A 17,410-nucleotide genomic window follows, 5' to 3' on the forward strand; every position below is an offset into this window, starting at 1 on the left:
AGCAAGATAAAAGAAGTCAGTAACTTACAAGGGAAAACGCATAAGGCTAACAGAAAATTTTCAACAGAAACTTGGCAAGCCAGAAGGGAGTGGCATGATATATTCAAAGTGCTGAATGGGAAAAATCTGCGGCCAAGAATACTCTATCCAGCAAGGCTGTCACTCAGACTGGAAGGAGAGATAAACAGTTTCCCAGACAAAAAAAACTAAAACTAAAGGAGTTTGTGACCACTAAACCAGCCTTGCAAGAAATATTAAAGGGGACCCTTTGAGTGGAAAAGAGAGACCAAAAGTGACAGTATAAAGGGAGGAAACACAAAAGCAGGAAAAATGAACATTTCTGTAAAAAATCAGTCAAGGAACTCAAGAAAAAAAGGATATAAAATATAGTAACATACCTAAAACATAGGGAGAAGAGGAGAAAAGAATATGTTCAAACTTAAACAACTGTCAACATAATATAGACTGCTATATGCAGAAGAGGCTATATACAAGCCTGATGGTAACCATATATCAAAACCACTAATAAATATGGAAAGAATAAAGAGAAAGAAATCCAAATATATCATTGAGGAAAATCAGCAAAACATGAAAGAAAGACAATAAAGGACCAGAGAAAATATTCAGAAACAACCACAAAACAAGTAATAAAATAGCAATAAATACATATCTGTTATTACTTTGGATGTAAATGGACTAAATGCTCCAATCAAAAGTCATGGGGTATCAGTATGGATTAAAAAAAAAAAAAAGACCCATGTATATGCTGCCTACAAAAGACTCATTTTAGACTTAAAGACACCTGCAAATTGAAAGTGAGGGGATGGAGAATCATGTATCCTGCAAATGGATGTCAAAAGAAAGCTGGAGTAGCAATACTTATATCAGACAAAATAGACTTTAAAACAAAGACTGTAAGAAGAGACAAAGAAGGGCATTATAATCTTAAAGGGGACAATCCAACAAGAAGATACAGCAATTGTAATTATTTAGGCACCCAACATAGGAGCACCCAAATATATAAAACAGTTAATAACAATCACAAAGGAAATAATAATAATACAGTAATAATAGGGGACTTTAACACCCCTACTTACATCAATGGACAGATCATCTAAACAAAATCAACAAGGAAACAATGGCTTTGAATGACACACTGGAACAGATGGATTTAACAGATATATTCAGAACATCCCATCCTAAGACAGCAAAATACACATTCCTTTCAAATACACATGGAGCATTCTCTAGAATAGATCACATATTAGCCCATAAAACAGGCCTCAACAAATAGAAGAAGATTAAGTCATACCATGTACCTTTTCTGACCACAACAAGAAAAAATATGGAAAGACCACAAATACATGGAGGTTAAATAACATGCTACTAAATAATGAATGGGTACACCAGGAAATCAAAGAAGAAATAAAAAGATACATGGATACAAATGAAAATGAAAACAAAATAGTCCAAAACCTTTGGGATGCAGCAAAAACGGTCTTAAAAGGGAAGTAAATAGCAATACAGGCCCAGCTCAAGAAGCAAGAAAAATCTCAAATAAACAACATAAACTTACACCTAAAGGATCTAGAAAAAGAACAACCAACAAAACCTAAAACCAGCAGAAGGAAGGAAATAATAAAGATTAGAGCAGAAATAAATGATGTAGAAACTAAAAAAAAAAGAAAAGAAAAAATAGATCAATGAAACCAGAAGCTGGCTCTTTGAAAAAAAAATAATAAAATTGATAAACCTCTAGCCAGACTTACCAAGAAAAAAAGAGAAATGACAAATAAAATCACAAATGAGAGAGAAATAACAACCACAACAACACAGAAATAACAAACAATTAGAAGAGAACATTATGAAAAACTATATGCCAACAACCTGGAAGAAATGGATAAATTTCTAGAAACATAAACTATCAAAACTGAAACAGGAATAAGGAGAAAACTTGGGCAGACCAATAACCAGCAAAGAAATTGAAACAAATAAAAAAATTCACAACAAATAAATGTCTAGGACCAGATGGCTTCACAGGTGAATTCTACCAAACATTTAAAGAAGAGTTGATGCATATTCTTCTCAACCTATATTAAAAAAAAAAAAAAAATACAAGAGGAAGGAAAACTTCCAAATTCATTCTGTGAGGCCAGTATTTCCCTGGTACCAAAACCAAACAAAGATACCACTAAAAAAGAGAACTACAGGCCAATATCCCTGATGAACATAGATGCAAAAATTCTCAACAAAATACTAGCAAACCAAATTCAACAGCAATCTACATATTCAGTGAATCCCTATCAAGATACCAACAACATTTTTCACAGAACTAGAATAAACAATCTTAAAATTTGTATGGAACCACAAAAGACCCCAAACAGCCAAAATAATCTTGAAAAAGTAAAGCATAACTGGAGGAATCACAATCCTGGACTTAAGTTATATTACAAAGTGGTAGTAATCAAATGAGTATGGTATTAATACAAAAATAGACAAAGATCAATGGAACAGAATAGAAAATCCCAAAATAAACCCACAATTACATGGCCAATTAATCTTTGACAAAGCAGGAAAGAATATCCAATGGGAAAAAGTATCTTCAACAAACAGTTTTGGGAAAACTTGAGAGCAACATGCAAAAGAATGAAACTGGACCACTTTCTTACATCATACACAAAAATCAATTCAAATGAATTAAAGACCTCTAAATGTGAGACCTGAAACCATAAAAATCCTAGAAGAGAGCACAGGCAGTAACTTCTTTGACATCGGCCATAGCAACTTTTTTCTGGATATGTCTCCTGAGGCAAGGGAAACAAAAGGAAAAATAAACTATTGGGACTACATCAAAATAAAAAGCTTCTACACAGTGAAGGAAACCATCAACTAAGCAAAAAGGCAACCTACAGAACAGGAGAAGATATTTGCAAATGACATATCAGGTAAAGGGTTAGTATCCAAAATATATAAAGAACCTACAGCACTCAACACCCAAAACCAAATAATCCAATTGAAAAAATGAGCAGAAGACTTGAACAGATATTTCTTCAAAGAAGACATCCAGATGGCCAACAGACACATGAAAAGATGTTCAATATCACTTATCATCAGGGAAATCAAAACTACAATGGGATATCACCTCACACCTGTCAGAATGGCTAAAATCAACAACACAAGAAACAACAGTGTTGGCAAGGATGTGGAGAAAGGGGAACCATCTTGCACCATTAGTGGGAATGCAAACTGGTGCAACTACTGTGGAAAATAGTATGAAGGTTCCTCAAAAAGTTCAAAATACGGGGAGCCTGGGTGGCTCAGTCGGTTAAACGTCTGACTTTGTGTTTTGGCTCAGGTTATGATCTCAGGGTTGTGAGATTGAGCCCTGCATCTGGCTCCACGCTGAGCTGGTGGGATCTGCTTGAGATTCTTTCCCACTCTACCCCACCCCTCCCCAATAAAGAAAATCTTAAAAAAAAAAAAAAAGTTAAATATAGAACTACTCTACAATCCAACAATCACTCCTGGGTATTTACCCTAAAAGTATGAGAACACTAATTCAAAGGTATACATGCACCCCTATGTTTATAGCAGCATTATTTATAATAGGCAAGTTATGGAAGCAGCCCAAGTGTCCACAGATTGATGAATGGACAAAGATGTCACACACACACACACACACACACACAAAATGGAATATTACTCAGTCATAAAAAAGAATGAACTCTTGCCATTGGCAACAACATGGATGGATGGAGCTAGAAAGTATTATGCTAAGTAAAATAAGTCAGCAGAAGATAAATGCTGTATGATTTCAGTCATGTGGTATTTACAAAACAAACAAAAAACAAGCAAAGGGAAAAAAATAAGAGACAAATCAAGAATCAGACTCTTAATTATAGAGAACAAACTGATAGTTACCAGAGGAGTGGTGGGTGGGGGAAATGGGTAAATGGATGATAGAGATTAAGGAGGGCACTTGTGATGAACACCGGGTGATGTATGGAAGTGTTGAATCACTATATTGTACACCCGAAACTAAATATAAAACTGTATGTCAACTAACTAGAATTAAAAACTTTTTAAAAAGTTAAAAACAAAAACCCACAGCAAATCTTAAGGTATCTACTAAGAAAATCGAGATTCGGGGAGTTATAGTGACTTACCCAAGGTTATACAGCTAGTCATTGGTGGAATCAAGATTTGGATCAGGACGGTCTGACTTCAAGCTCATGGTCTTTAGATGCCATATAATAGTGTCCTTTTCAGTTGGTTCCTAACTCACCGGTGACTTGGGATCATTCCTGTGAAGGTACAAGGGCTTACCAATTTCTGTGCCCACCTCTGGAGCTCTTCTGCATGGAAAGGGGCTGGGTTCTGTTCACATAGAGATCCATGGGGTTTCCAGAAAATCACAGGCCAGCAGAGCAGGAAGGAACCTCTTGTGTCATCCAGACCATCCCCTGCTTTACAGATGAATGAGTTACTTACACAAGATCACACAGGCAGAGGGAAATAGTCTTAAAACTGCTCTCTACCTAACACTGCCTTAGGAAGAAATTGTGAACTTTGCTGGCAGATCTCATTTATTCATCAAATTGTTTAGCAGATTTGAGCCATTTATATAAAATCATGAGATTAGTCAATTTTAATCAAATACAGTATGAAATAGCCAAGGATAGGTCTGTTGTGCAAACATCGTGCAGCCTCAATTACCAAATGGCCAGCCCCTCACGTTTATCACAAGAAGCATTAAATTTCTTATATAACTTATTTTCTATGCCAGCATTTTGAACAGTAAGAAATAAGGGAAAGTGTAATCTGTTCTTGTCACAGAAATTGTTACATGAAAAAGGAAAAACACATCAAATTTCCACATCCATTCTCCAGACTGAAAACATGGTGTTCCTCCATAATAGCAATAGCATCCTTAAAAAAAAAATTGTAATTTCCCTCCCTCTTCCCAAAGGGAATCCCTGTTAGCAGTTTCTAAGTATCCTTCCAGGGGGGAAAAAAAAATTGTCATATACTAGCCTATATATAGGTTTTATTCTTTCACAGTTAATTCTTTTATCCACCTGTGATTTTAATGTAGCCTGTGAAATTATATAATTACTTTTATTAAATTGGCAATCAGTTGGCAATCGGTTGGAAATGGCTGGTTGCCCTAATCATTCTGTAAGGCTGATTAGGCCTCCAATCCTTGATTGAAACCAGTGTCTACCTATAGAGTTTTGGCTAGAATTTTTATGTACCTCTAAGCCATGTTCATTGTAGGAAAGCTTCTAGTTGGGCACATTAGGCTCTTTTGTAAAAACAAAGGCACAGAAGTTATGTCTCTTGCCCTCTGGCTTCTGTTATCCAATGTGTCCACTGCCTTCTCTGTGAATTGGATCACGGTTGGCAACAGTGACCAGAATTAAATGAAGTAAAACATTGAAAGGAAGATAAAACCCAAAGGTGATATTTTCTAAATTGTCTTAAATAACTTGAACTTAACCATGAGGAAATAACAGACAAGCCCAAAGTAAAAGACATGTTACAAAACAACTGGCTTGCACTCTTCAAAAATGTCAATGTCATGAAAGACAACGAAAGATTATAGAGTGTCCTGGATTAAAGAAGATTCGAGAGAGACGTGCCTGCCAAATGCAGTAGGATCCTGGGTTGGGGGAGGGAAGGTTACCATGAAAGACAGCATTGCACTAATAGGCGAGATTGGAATGTGAGGTGTATATTAGATAATTTTCCAACGTTAAATTTCCTGCATTTGATAATTGCACGGTGGTTAATCCAGATCTCCTTTTTGATGACATTAGCAACCAAGATTCAGGAGTTTTAGCCCACTGGAATCTTCTGTGGAGGAAGAAGAAAAAACAGCCTTGTTTTCCAGTAGCTTGTAAAAATACTAACTGACATGGTGAACTGTGGTGCCCCCTTGTGGTGAGAGTTCCCTCCATTCTCGGGACTGACTTCAAGAACTGGAGACTTTCACTGTCACCTCACAAATATTTTTCAAAGCCTATTATGTATCCAGCATCTGCTAGATGTCGAGGATACATAAGCTCCTTGTGGAGCTTCCAAGCACACACACAAATATGGAATCACATACGGAAAAGAGGGTTTGATGGTGTCCTATTACAGAGGTTGATTATCTCTAAAACTTGGTGTGAAACAGAAGGGAGGTGTCCCTGTCTTTGGTTCATATTGAGTTTGGGGCCGCCCTTCCCCATGACTGTTGGACATTACCCATTCTGGACCAGATGGTCTGGGTCTCTGCTTCCCTCATCACTACTTATGATTGGTAATAATACAGTTAGTGCTTTCCTAGCTGTGACTTAAAATAATAATTTTTTTTAAAGTACACCTGAGAAAAAGTGAGATCGCAGTAAATCAAGCCCACCTCTCTGAGGGACACTGTGTATAATTTGTAGCCGCAGAGGACCCGACAGACCCCACCTGGATCAGTGGCCAGTGGAGAGTGCCCTTCTCCCTGCCTGTTTTGTCTGTCAGATTGCTCATAGCGGCGTCTCGCTTCGAGCTGTAGACAGCTGGATTAGTGTAGTGACCTGAGTGAGGGGCTTGTCTGTGGTGCTCACGATTGTCCTTTGTGTTGGAGGCACTGAGCAGTGGCCCATGGTGAGGGACACAGGAGGAAGACAGTAATGAGGTCACGATGTGGAGGTTGGGGGCTAGTTTACCCAACCCAGGTGATGAAACAGTGTTGCACAGACTCACCCACATGGTCTGGTGGACTGTTTGAAAAAGGAAGAGGACAGTTTGCTCAAACGGACACAGTTCTAATATTTGGAGAACTCACCTAAATAATAGATAATAGCAATGCTTGTAGGGTGCCTGGGTGGCTCAGATGGTTAAGCGTCTGCCTTCGGCTCAGGTCATGATCCCAGGGTCCTGGAATCGAGTCCCGCATCGGGCTCTCTGCTCCTTGGGAGCCTGCTTCTCCCTCTGCCTCTCTCTCTCTCTCTGTCTCTCATGAATAAATAAAGAAAAATCTTTAAAAAAAAAAAAATAGCAATGCTTGTAGAATAGAAAATGTGTTTCTAAGTGTTGGGTGTAGAGATTTTAAACATTTTGTTATGGATAGTGTCTTAAACAAAAGGAGAGGCAGAACAGTGTCATGAGTCCCATGTATCCATCATCCATCTTCTACTCTCCCCTGGATTATTTTGACATTGTATAACTTAGGGGTGTAATCGTAATTGTTGACAGTCATCTTTTTTCTCTCTCACTGGAAGAATATAGCTCTGTGATGTTTATTTGGGTTTTGCTGGTTTATCTCGCCACCCCCCCCCCACCCCTGTGAGGAAGCATAGCATAGAGAGTCAGAGCATGGGCCTTGGAACCATAGTACCTGGGTTAGAATTGGGCTCCGCCTTCTGCCATGTGACCCTGGGCAAGTTGGTAAACCTCTCTGGGCCTCCTGTCTGTAAATGGGGAAATACAGTCATAAGTGTGTGTCCGCTCTCCCCATCGTTACTCTATAGGACCTCTGTGTGCACTAATAGGCTGTTTTCACACCTGCTTCTTACTTAACCCCACAACAATCCTGAGGGTGCCATAGTATTTTACTCAGGAGGAAGCTGAACCTGAAGTAGGTGAAATCAGAGGTTTGCAGACTTGTCTGCGGAGCTTCAAAAGTTAACTGAGGCCTGCTCCACCACGGAGACTGATTTAATTGGCCTGGCATGTGGCCGGGCATCGGTATCGTTAACGATCCCCAGGTGACTGTAAGGTGCAAAGACACGCGTGGGACCACACTTGGGAACCCAGAGACAGGCAGAGCCCCCAGTACTGTAGTCCTGAGTGCGCTTTCTGCCCTTTCTGTGTGCTGATGTTGGCGTGGGAGCCAGGACGTGGCTGGGAAGGTTTATCATCTGGTTTCCAGGGCCTCCCAGAGCCGAGCCCCACCCCACACCCTCACTGATCAGAGCAGATTTCACACCAGGCATTATGCGGAAAGTTTTGTTTCTGTTTGTCTTAGTTTTAATCCCAAGTCCCTAAACAAAACAAAAGAAGGGAAAGTAAAAACTACAGAGCCTCCGTCCCATTCCAGGGGCTGTCTCAGGAGACAGGATGTAGCAGTAGCAAAAACCAGTATTCTTTGAATGCATTTCCATCTTCCGCTGGTCAATGAAAATAGTTGTTGATGTTTCTATCAGTTCTGTATTGCCATAGTGATGCTAAGTATCGATCACAGAACCTCAGTGGCATACAGAGTAAGCACAGCTAACACCTGTGGGTCCCCTGGGGGTGGGCTGCTCTGGGCCAGAGTTGCTGGGCTGGGTGGCTCTTCCTTACGGGCCCAATGGGCTAGCCAGGGAATGTTCTCTCATTGAAGGCAGAGGTACAAGGAAACCAGCCTTACTTCTGCATGAGTGGGCTGGAAGTATCCCCTGGGTCATGTCTGCTCATGTCCTGTTGACCAAAGCAAATCACATGACTGAGCCCAAAGTTAAGGGGTAGGGAAATATGCCCCATTTGCTTTGAGTCCAAGCACTTCACGTGGTCAAGCCTAACATGAGTGGAAGGGACTGCGCTCCTCCAGTGGAAAGGACAGGGTGGGTGGTTTTGAACGGGAATCTGTTACAAATGAAAACCTGGAAGTTGCCTTCGTAAGTGTTTATGGTAGCAGAAAGTTGCAACAGTTTTAGGGATTAAACATAGGAAGATACTTAGATAAAATAGAACACATATACACAGTAAAACACAAAGCAGCTATTTAAAATGATGTAGCAAATATGTCATTGAAAATTATTCATGCCACAAAATGGGGGAAAGCAGATTATGAAATGTTATGTTGCCAATTCTGAGAAGAACTATGTATATTCATATTTCAGTAGGTTAAAGACGCATGCCAAATTGCTAATGATCGTCTGTGGTAGAATTATGGGATACTTTTATTTTCTGTTTCTACTCCTGAATTTTCTACACTTTCTGTGATGAATATACATTACTTATTGCAATAAGAAAAACATTTGCAACTGTTAGATGTGGAAGTTAAGATTAAGCATTCTTATTCTTTCTTTCTAACCTGTCAATAGGCAGCAAGATAATGGAGAATGGCCTTCTCTTCAAAGAGCTTCTGCAGACTCCAAATTTTCGAATTACTGTGGTTGACGACGCAGACACTGTCGAACTTTGTGGTGCTCTTAAGGTAAAGTCGGCCTTGTTACTTCTGCTCAAGGAGAGGAGCTAATATGCCCGGGGCACTGTCCGAATTACCAAATCCAGTCCTGAAGAGTGGGCTCTGTGTTCTGTGCTTGTACTTGAGAGAAGAATACTGAATTGAGAGCCTTGTGTATCACTTCCTGCTTTGCCTCAGCCTGTCCTGGGTGGTTGGACTTCCTCTTCCAGGCCGCTTTGCTTTCATTTGTAAATTGGGGGGGCGGGGGTGGGGCATGTGGTGTTTTGTTGTTTGGGAAATTGGCAGCATTGATATTTAAAAAGCATGGAGGGTGTCTTGATTGTAGAGTTTCACAGGGGACCAAAGCATTCTTTTTTTTCCCCCCTATGAATTCATGTATTTCTCTTACACATTGTCTTGAGTGGGGAAGGGACTTACTCCCTCTGAATTATGATACTCCTTTGGTTTGATGGCTTGGCTGGTTGTTCTTTTTAAAGGAAAAATAGTCTGCTGCTGACAAAGGCTTTTCTAGGAATAGTTTTATCTTTATCCGTAAAGGGAAATGGTCCAGTGAAAGAAGCTTCTATTAGTCGGTGGCTTGGAAGGGTAGAGGGAAGAGTTTCCACACGGGCTCCTGACCTGTTCCACTCTGCCTGTGGAAGTCTTCTTGGGGGGGGGGGCTCTCTAGCCTGATGCTGGGCAACAGCCAGTGGGAAGCTGCGCTGCACTTTCTGATCCTCCCCCCCCCCCACCCCAACTGGAATCAGCTGCCTTCTCAAAAAAAAGCCTCGGTGTGAATGAATGCCCCCCTTTGAGGCACTTTTGAGTCCTTTCTTTTGCAGCAAAAGCCGCTTTTCAGGAATTTGAGCACCTCAGGAAGGAAGTCAGGCAATCGGGCTTGGGCTTAGGCTTTGTCAGGTAAAAATTGCAAAGACAGAAAGTATGCCGCCAAGACGAGAATCCAAAGAATGCCTTCCCGTTCTTTCTCTCGATTGTACGTCCGTCCTTTTTTCTCGTCAGAGTTTAAAACCACTTTGTAGAATTCCTATCGCATGTGTTTGTGTGGTCACGTGTCCTTGTACAATGAGGATTTTAAGAAGGAAAGCCAGTGAAAGGCTCGGGCTCCCCCGGGGGCAGCACACGACCCCGTTTTTGAGTGTGGGGGGGGCATTCTCCACGTTACGGGCAGGCCCTCTTACACAGTTAAGGCACTGGCTTTGGCTGCCTTGTGTGTTTTTTTGGTTGAGATTTTTATGTGCTTTTACTAGTCCTTCGTTAAACTAATGACCACTTGACAGCAGGGGCGTCATGGACGCCTACTTGCCCAGCACCAGCCTATGATGCTCCAGAACAGTTTTTAAGTGACTGGCTATTTGGGTGGTGGATGGAGAAGCTGTGAGATCCTGCCCAGAACAAAGAGGGCTTGGGGGAGAAGAAAGGTTCTAGCTGGAGGGTTCTGGAAAAGATTCAGCTAATGGGACCTCATGCTGGTTTTGTGTCTGAACTTAGACTGGCTTTTCGTTTTTGTTGGCAGGAAACCTATAAGTGGATCAGTGCCTGCTACCGGGACAGAGCGTGGCTCGTGGGGGGCAGAGACAGAGGGGGGTGGAGGGCCATTTATCTTCCTTCCTCTGGCTATCCTTTGAAACGGGATCATTTACCATCATTCCTGTCGGCTTGCATCAGAGCTGGGATTTTTTAAAACTGTGAAACGGGCATTTTTGGCTGTAACTGAGTCTAACCATTCAGTCATACAGATGAGACAGAGATCCAGAGAGATTAAATCACTCAAATGTAGCAAATATGGACACAGTTGGAGTGTGAACGTGGGCTCCAGGAATCTTAGTCTGGTGTTCTTTGGTTACTATGTACAGCCTGCCTTTTTTGGTTTGTGTCCAGTTGAATAAAAGGAAGCCCTCCTTTGTCAGAGGCTGCCAAGGCAAGGACAATTGGACATCGTTTCTTTTATTACATAACTAATAGTTTCTTGTTTTTTCTGATTATAAAAGTAGTGCACATTCATTGTGCTTCACACAGCAGAAGGGTATAAAGAAAGTGAAAATCACTGATAATCCCTACATCCTCAGATCACCGCTGTTGATGTTTTTTCTAATACCCTTCCAGTCTTTTTAGTGAGTGTATCATATATATGTGGCCCCTTTTAAAAACAAAAACTGGATCTTACTGTTCAAATAGTTTGACATGTTTTACTCTTTCACATTAAATTAATAGTCTTTAGTAATCTCCATTCTAGCAATCAAAGAAATGTACACTCTTTTTTGGTGCTCAAAAACATAAGGGCATTCGAGTACCAAAAAAAAAAAAAAAAAAAAAGGTGAACAGCTCACTACAAGGATAAAACCAAAAAGAAAATGTAAAGGTTGTAGGCAAAATCATTTTGTAACAGTGCATTTTACTGCCTTCAGAATGTCCTTTACCTCTGACCTGTATTAATCTCCAGTAAGGGAATATCTTTTTAAAATATCCACTTTATTTAAGCCTAATTCATGTACATTAAACTGCATCTATGTAAAGTACCTAATACAGTGGGTTTTAACAGTTGTGTGCATATACCCTGAAAATCACCACCATAATACAGAACATTTCCATCATCCCCAAGCGATTCTGTGTGTCCCTTTTCAGTCCCTACCCCAGCCAGGCAGCCACAGATCTATCTGCCTTTGTAAACTGCAGTTTGCATTTTCTAGAACTTTCATAATGGAGTTGTACAGTATCTACTCTTCTGCGTGTGGCTTCTTTCACTGAGGGTGTATTTTTGTTTGTTTTAATGTAAATTTTAATTGGCACTCCTTACAGAAAAGCACAAAAATCATAACTGTAAAGCTCAACTTACCATTTTTACCAGATGCTTTATCAGGATTAGGTTTCATTAACAGAGACCCAAGATGGTAGTGGCTGAACACAGTAGAAGTTAATTTCTTTCTTACGTAAAAAATCCTGAATCCATGTGATAGCTCCATTCTACAGAATTCTCAGGGACCCAGGCTCCTTCCTGCTCACAAGGGTAGGCCCTTGTCCTCATGTTCTAAAATGGTGACCAGAGTTCCAACCGTCACGTCTGCCTCCCAGGCATTAGGGTGGGAAAAAAGAAAGGATAAACGGCACGTGACAGCTGTCCTTTAAGGCAAGTTCTGGGGAGCCACAATGTAATAATTTGGCCTCATCTCAATGGGCAGTACTTAATTGTGTGACTATACCTAGCTGCAAGAGATGTTGGGAAATGTTTTTTTTTTCTCCCCCCTCGGTCAGCCATATACTTGGGTGAAAGTCAGGGGCTCTTACGACTCTGGAAGGGGAAAGTAGATTGGGGCATAACCCTAGACCCTGTGTCCCAGCCACATGACATTCCCTTGCAGGGCTGTTCTGTAGTGAGGTTAAGCAGCCCTGATGTCTGGGCATATAAGTTTCTTCCCAGAGCTTTGGCTGAGATAAGCCTCGCTGTGAAGCACAGCCTCAGGCCTAGTGTCTAGCCAGGGCCGCTACTGGATCCCGCTAGCCATATGTGGCTGTTTGCGTTTACGTTCGAATTAATTAAAACTTTAAAAAAAAAAAAATCAAGAGTTCCGTTTCTGAGTCACAGTAGGCCCGTTTCAAAGACTCCGTCGCTACATGAGTCTTCAGGGAGTCTCAGTGGCTAGTGACTCCTCTGTTGCCTGAGCAGACAGAAGACATCTACATCATTGCAGAAGCTTCTACTGGACATCACTGCTCTAGGGTGCCCTGCCTGGTGGGCTCACTGTGGGCTTGTCCCTCAGCCCTCCTGAACCTCAGCCGGGCTGCCTTCTGCAGAGCCTGACCTGCAAGCCGTAACACGGTGCCTTGCCCGGGGTCAGCCTACACTCTGCAATCAGAGTTTTCCCTTAGGCCCAGAGCTCTAGGAGCTGGCCTCGGGCAGAATCAGATGGAGCGCTGCCCGTACAGGAAACAGTGACTGCTGCCTGGGTTTCACTGGTGCCCTGTGTCCTGGGTGGTGAGAGTGTTTGCATAACCCACAGGTAGCCTGGGCCGGGCAGCTTCTCTGCTTTTGCATTCTTCCCACGGGGAGGCTAGGAGTGGAAGGAATGGAGTCCCATCCAACCCACCCCAGTTCAGAATTGCAAAGACGGAGCTTCAGGGCGAATGATTGCCTCTGAGTATTGCCATAACCCAGGAAATGGGGAAGGGCTTAAGCACGTCCATCTTCTGAAAATCATGGTATTTTTAGCCCCAGAATAGTTTAGAGCAGATTTAAATGCACAGTGGATAATGATAACTTTCACAGCTGAGCGATCTCGTAGGACATCTGCTCGGATGCTATTCAAACACAATCTGACTGGCTCAGTGTGTTTATTTTTCTTTTGACAGTGATAAGTGGTAGAGGGAGAGAGTGAGGGTTTCAAGATCCATCATAAGGCGATTAAACTGGATCGGTGCCCAGGGTCCCCTTGGAAGGGAGGAGTTTACCCTGCAGTGGCCTCCTGCTCCTCTCTACCTCCCCACCGCCCCCACCGTGGGGAGGTCAGCCATCTAGGGGAAACTGAGGTAGTCCTCATCTGTGTGCCCTGCGGTGAAGGGGTCACAGAAGGGCCAAGAGAGCGGCTGCAGTCCCAGGCCATGGGCACCCTCATCTGTCTTTTCTCTGAGAGCAGTGACACGAAAGGTCAGAAGCATTGCTCTGGAGCTCAGGGCTCATCCACACAGCTCCTGCTTGGATGCTTCCAGTGACTGAGAGCTCACTCCTTCACCTCCAAGTCCTTTTGGTTGGGTGAGGTCAGCTCTTCTGTGCCTTTCATTCACTGACGTGGAGCAGCATAGTGTGATCTACCCCCCTGGAGAGAACTCTGGGGCCAGGCAGCCTGGTCCTGCAGGTACCCCCCGTGTGACCTTGGGCCGGCTACCCACCCGTGTTGGGGGGAGTTTCCTCACCTCGTCCTGAGCATAATCATGGGGCCCACCTTGTAGGAATGTTGTGAAGATTAAACCAGTTAATAATACTGGAAGCACTTAGAGCAGTTCAAGAAGGTTAGCTGTTATTTTCATTATGTCCCCCCAAAATCTGGTCTCCTAAGCCTACCCTTTTTACCTCCCAAGCCCACATGCAGGCCAGAGAGGCACTCCCCTTTGACGTCTGATTGCAGAGGGTTCAGGAAGGTCTCCGACCCTATAGGGGGCTGGGAGGATGGCCGGGCCAAATTTGCCACACCATGGAAGAGGCAAGGCGCAGGGAACAGGGTGGGCCTGGGAAGCCAGGCCCTGGGACGGCATCCCTCACCAGCGAGAGGTGTTCTCGGTGAGCCGCTGAACCTCTGTGAGCCAGCCAGGAGGCGAGGGACATGCGTGTCAGCGTTGTCATGAGAATTCAGAGGAGACCGTGTGCGTGGTGGGCGCACTATAGGCCCTTCGTAAGTAATCTCTCTCTCCTCGTCTGTGTCTAGGAGCCCCTTGTTGGAAGGAAGTCATTGTATCTCTCAATCAGTCCGGAGACAGGTACTGAGGTTGGTTCATCAACTAACCTCCAGAATGGGTCACGTTGCGGTGAAGGGGGCACTGGAGATGGTCCAGGCGGCGGCAGATAGCCATTTCAACAGTCACTGTTTGGATCCTAGGCCTTGGCATGTTGCCATGGCAACTTCAATACAACCATTCAGCATGCTCACCCAACAGTTGGCCTCTTGGCCTCTGTGCTCAGTCACCCTGCATGTCCCCAGGTGTCCTTTCGGTGCCACAGGACCGCCCCTGCTTATCTGCAGCCTCGGGGCAGGCCACAGCTGCACCAGCTTTCCTGGAGGAATGTCACCACCAGAAGGGCCTTGAAAGATTTTATCCACGCCCTGAATTTTATCCCCGAGGCCCAGAACGCTCAGAGAGGTGGAGTCATTGTCCCAAGGTCGCACAGCAATGAGGCAGAGAGAGAACCGCAGGCCGGAGGCCATCCGGCTATCAGTGCATGTGCTTCCAGTGTCTCCCCCTGGCTTCCTTCGTCCGGCTGCTCTGCCAGGAGGGGTGTTTGGGTCTGTTTGGACCCAGCCCTTGGGTGTTCGTACCATCCCCGGTTCACCGTTGCATCGTGCCCCACCTAAAAGGTTAGGGGGTTGTTTCACCCTTCAGCATCTCGGGGCTCCTTCCCCACCGCCTCTCCCCTCTCCTCTTCACATGAGGCTGCCAGAGCCTAAGAGTGTGCCAAGCCAGGAGCTGCCCGCTTCCTGCATCAGTGAGCATGCGCAGCAGGTGCCTGGTGAGGGATGGGTGCTGTCGGGGGCTGATCAAACCCAGAGCTTCCATTACCTGCGTGGGCAGGAAGGGGTTGGGAGGCTTCTGCAGGTACAGACAGAAGTTAGTACCGTAGGAAAACACAGGCTCTCTGCTCGGGCCATGAATGCAGAAGACCCGATTCCTCGTCAGCTCTACCTGCGGCTGTGGGTCGCGGGGTCTACATGGAGTCTGGCCTTTGTAAGGGGGAGAGTGATCCACCTGGAAGCTACTTTGTTGGTCTGTTAGAACAGCCCATAACCTCACTGGGAGACCCTCTAGAGCACAGAAAGAGCGAATTTGTCTAAAATTTGCACGTGCTCATGCCAGCTTTCTGATCATTTTTTAGAGAATTGTTTTACTCTTCCCTTTCCATGTCAATAGCCACGAGAATAGCCAGCAACCAGAGTAAGCCCTGGGATTATTCCCGAGGAAGAGAACAAGATAGATTTCGGGCCCCCTCCACTCCCATCCCCTGTTCTAGGCCTCTTCATTCTGCCCTCGAAGCTTGGAAGAGAGGGTGCTGTTTTATTGGTGTATTGGAAGTAGACAAAAGCTTCAGCTGGGTTCAGTGGTTTTTCATCTGCAATGGCTTTGTGTCTTCGGTCTCCTGGTGAGCGATTGCTGTGTTTAAATGGCCAGCTCTGTTTCTCGGGGTGAGCCTGGCCACATCAGTGCTGCATTTGATGTATTTTATTAGAAATTGCATATCAACCAGAGAAGACATTTTTCCTCCCCGGTTTGTTCTGTTTTTAACCTCATCCGTCAAATTCTATAGGCCTGATGTTTTGAGAGAGAATTCTTTCATTAATAAAAAAACACTTTTTCTTTTTTTTTTTTTGGAGGAAAAGATGTGCTTATTTCATCTCCTATTCGTTACCAATTAGCTTCATATTTTAAGGTCTCTCCATGCACAAATTCATCAGTAGCCACCAGGTAGTATGGAAAAATGCTAGTGGGGTTAGACAGAGGCAAAATACTTGCATTTTCCCTGGTGTCGAGCGCTCTCGGTGCAGGAGCCGGTCATGTGGGCAGGGCTAGGAGCCTGGGGACTTGCCTGAAGTCCCAAATGAGTGGGTACATGCAGATATTACTTGTCATATGTGGTTGTTTGGTTTTCCACGGGATTTGAGGCCCAGCTCAGACGCCCCTTCCTCGGTGCAGGCTTCCCTGCTCTGAAATGAAGCTTGTGGCCCCTGTCACCCCTCCGCTTGCTCTCATCCTTGATGCGCTTTGTGGTCTGTTAGGCCAACTGTATTGTCAGCTCTTCGGGGACAAGCTCTGTGTCTCATTCTGTCTTGGTAGCTCCTCCCTGGGGGCACCCTCAGCCCCCACGTGCCCCGGCACCACCCTCTGGGCCCTGTGTAGAGGTTCCCACACAGGGCATGCTTAGTACACACAGGTTGAAATGAAAATCAGATTCTCAGTCCCTCCTGCGGGATATCCTTTTCTGCCCAGGCTATAATTATGGGCACCCTTTTATTTTCCTATTAGGCCAGCGGTTGGCAAACTTTTTCTGTAAGGGCCACATAGGAAACGCTGTGGGCTTTGTGGCCCATACGGGCTATGTGGCAAGTACTCAGATCTGCTGTTAACAGCACCAAGGTAACCACAGATGGTACGCAAACGAGCAGGGGGGCCTGGCCTCCAGGTCATTTACAGAAACAGGCAGTTGGCCCTTAGTGTGCTGATCCCTGAACCAGATTGTCAGCTTCTGAAGAGGCAGCTCTCGGTCTTACCTGCCTTGGGTGTAGCAGAGGGCCCTGGGAGAGCGGGGTGGGGGTGGGGGGCCCACGAATGCTTGTATAGGGGTAATTAAGTGAAACAAAAGGCCGAAACTTGAACAGCACATTTGCAGACATACTGACCCAGCAACGCCACTCCCAGGCACACACCCAACAGAAATGCCTGCGTGTAGTCACCCAGGGCCACCCAGCCTGGCCACAGCAGCACCATTTGCAGTGGCCCCAAACTGGGAACTACCCAGTTTGGCAAGAGAATGGCTGAAAAAAAAAC

General features: G+C 44.2%; 1 protein-coding gene across 2 annotated transcripts in view; it reads left to right on the plus strand.

Annotated features, from left to right (window-relative positions):
* Positions 1-17,410, plus strand: part of GPD1L (glycerol-3-phosphate dehydrogenase 1 like) — an 80,709-nt gene that overhangs the window by 34,680 nt on the left and 28,619 nt on the right. For both annotated transcript variants that reach the window (XM_054504479.2, XM_045903930.3), the window contains exon 5: positions 9,063-9,175. In XM_054504479.2, the coding sequence (XP_054360454.1) occupies positions 9,063-9,175 (113 nt within the window). The remainder of the gene's footprint in view (positions 1-9,062; positions 9,176-17,410) is intronic.

Source organism: Mirounga angustirostris, unplaced genomic scaffold, assembly GCF_029215605.1.
Source record: "Mirounga angustirostris isolate CCGP_5_RB_7025 unplaced genomic scaffold, mMirAng1.0.hap1 SCAF_1, whole genome shotgun sequence".
Taxonomy (NCBI): Eukaryota; Metazoa; Chordata; class Mammalia; order Carnivora; family Phocidae; genus Mirounga; species Mirounga angustirostris.